This window comes from Pteropus vampyrus, unplaced genomic scaffold (genome assembly GCF_000151845.1).
Source record: "Pteropus vampyrus isolate Shadow unplaced genomic scaffold, Pvam_2.0 Scaffold2, whole genome shotgun sequence".
Lineage (NCBI taxonomy): Eukaryota > Metazoa > Chordata > Mammalia > Chiroptera > Pteropodidae > Pteropus > Pteropus vampyrus.
The window spans coordinates 29,015,729-29,017,152 of NW_011888783.1; the positions used below are offsets into that span (position 1 = coordinate 29,015,729).

At 33.4% G+C, this 1,424-nt stretch overlaps 1 protein-coding gene across 3 annotated transcripts in view; it reads left to right on the plus strand.

Annotated features, from left to right (window-relative positions):
- ACVR1C (activin A receptor type 1C) overlaps positions 1-1,023 on the plus strand; it is a 37,348-nt gene extending 36,325 nt beyond the window's left edge. For 2 of the 3 annotated variants that reach the window (XM_011359130.2, XM_011359135.2), the window contains one exon: positions 717-1,011. In XM_011359130.2, coding sequence (XP_011357432.1) covers positions 717-842 — 126 coding nt within the window. In that variant the 3' untranslated portion in view covers positions 843-1,011. Of the gene's footprint in view, positions 1-716 lie in introns of all 3 variants that reach the window. The other variant, XM_011359124.1, reaches the window with a different exon arrangement.
- Positions 1,024-1,424: the final 401 nt, after the last annotated feature.

The following is a 1,424-nucleotide window of genomic DNA, read 5'->3' on the forward strand; positions in this document are numbered from 1 at the left end:
ACTGATTCATCCTTCCACTCAGAACTTTGCAAACATCTTGATCTGTCACCTTCTGTGTGTTCCAGGCTGTATTTCCTGTCTTTCCTATGTGGTCCATCAATTCTGAGACTTTAGACTGTGAGATCTGCAGATACCATCAGACCAGCCACTTGATTTACTGATTTCTTATATCTCTCTGGATTCATGCATTCCTATCGTCTTCACCTCTGAATATTTACCTTATTTATTTATCAGTTCACTTATACTGATTTTTAAATTCGGAATTTTCAATATTTATATTTAGATCATTATTTTATTGTGGCATAATTTCCATATGGTAACATGCACAAATCTTGGTATACGATATAATGATTTTTTTAAAAAAATGTATACATGTGTGTACTTACCATCCAGACCAATATACGGTAAATTTCCAGGCCGTCTCATTTCCCTTTTGTTTTTCATGTCCCTTCTTAGAATGTTTTAAATGATAGCCATTCTACCATATTCCTAGAAATCAGTGAATTGAATTTTTAATTAAAATTTAGCCTCTATGGGTAAATATATGTGTTGTGACAAGATTTTTGAAGGGGTTTGGACCTAATCTCCTTCTCATATTGTTTTAAATTTACTGTTTCTTCATCAGAGCTTAGCATCAATTCTTGGCTTTTGGTTCTGCTTCTCTTGTATTGTGCTTTTTTCGTGAGTAAAGTCTTTGATATTTTTCTCTCTTAAAGGCACTGCGAGTCATGGGGAGGATAATGCGCGAGTGTTGGTATGCCAATGGGGCAGCCCGCCTAACCGCCCTTCGTATTAAGAAGACTATTTCTCAACTTTGTGTCAAAGAAGACTGCAAAGCCTAATGATGATAATCGTGTTAAAAAGAAATCTCTCACGGCTTTCTTTCTCATTTTCTCTCTTTATGTGAACTTGTTTTTGCCTTTGTTGTTGTTGTTGTTCTACCTCAGAGATAATGCAGTACAGTATTTAAGTGTCCAAAGGCAGCATGAGAAAATAACTCTAAAATCAAGCATGGGCAGGAGTCGATTTTATCCAATCTTCATGTTGTCTTTAATTTTATTTTGAAAAGCAACACATCAACTCATCTATTTAATAAGAAATATATTATAAATGTGTAAAATAAGCTATATAAAAATGATAAAAGTCATTAAAGTTTTATTTTACTTGAATCAAGAGCACATGAATGAATGGAATATTGTGTTGAAAAAGTGAGATGAAAACATATTTATTAAAAATGTAAACTAGAGTATGTTATGTCTAAACAAAACTTTAGATCATGCAATTTATGGTGTTCTCTATTTTTTAAGTTAAGTAGGATCTTTGAAAAGGATTAAACATTGCTCTGAACATTAGTATAAACATGTAAAAGTGGGGCTGCTCACTAGGAAGATGGTACTGAGGTCAGAGTCCTACCTACTTGGTCC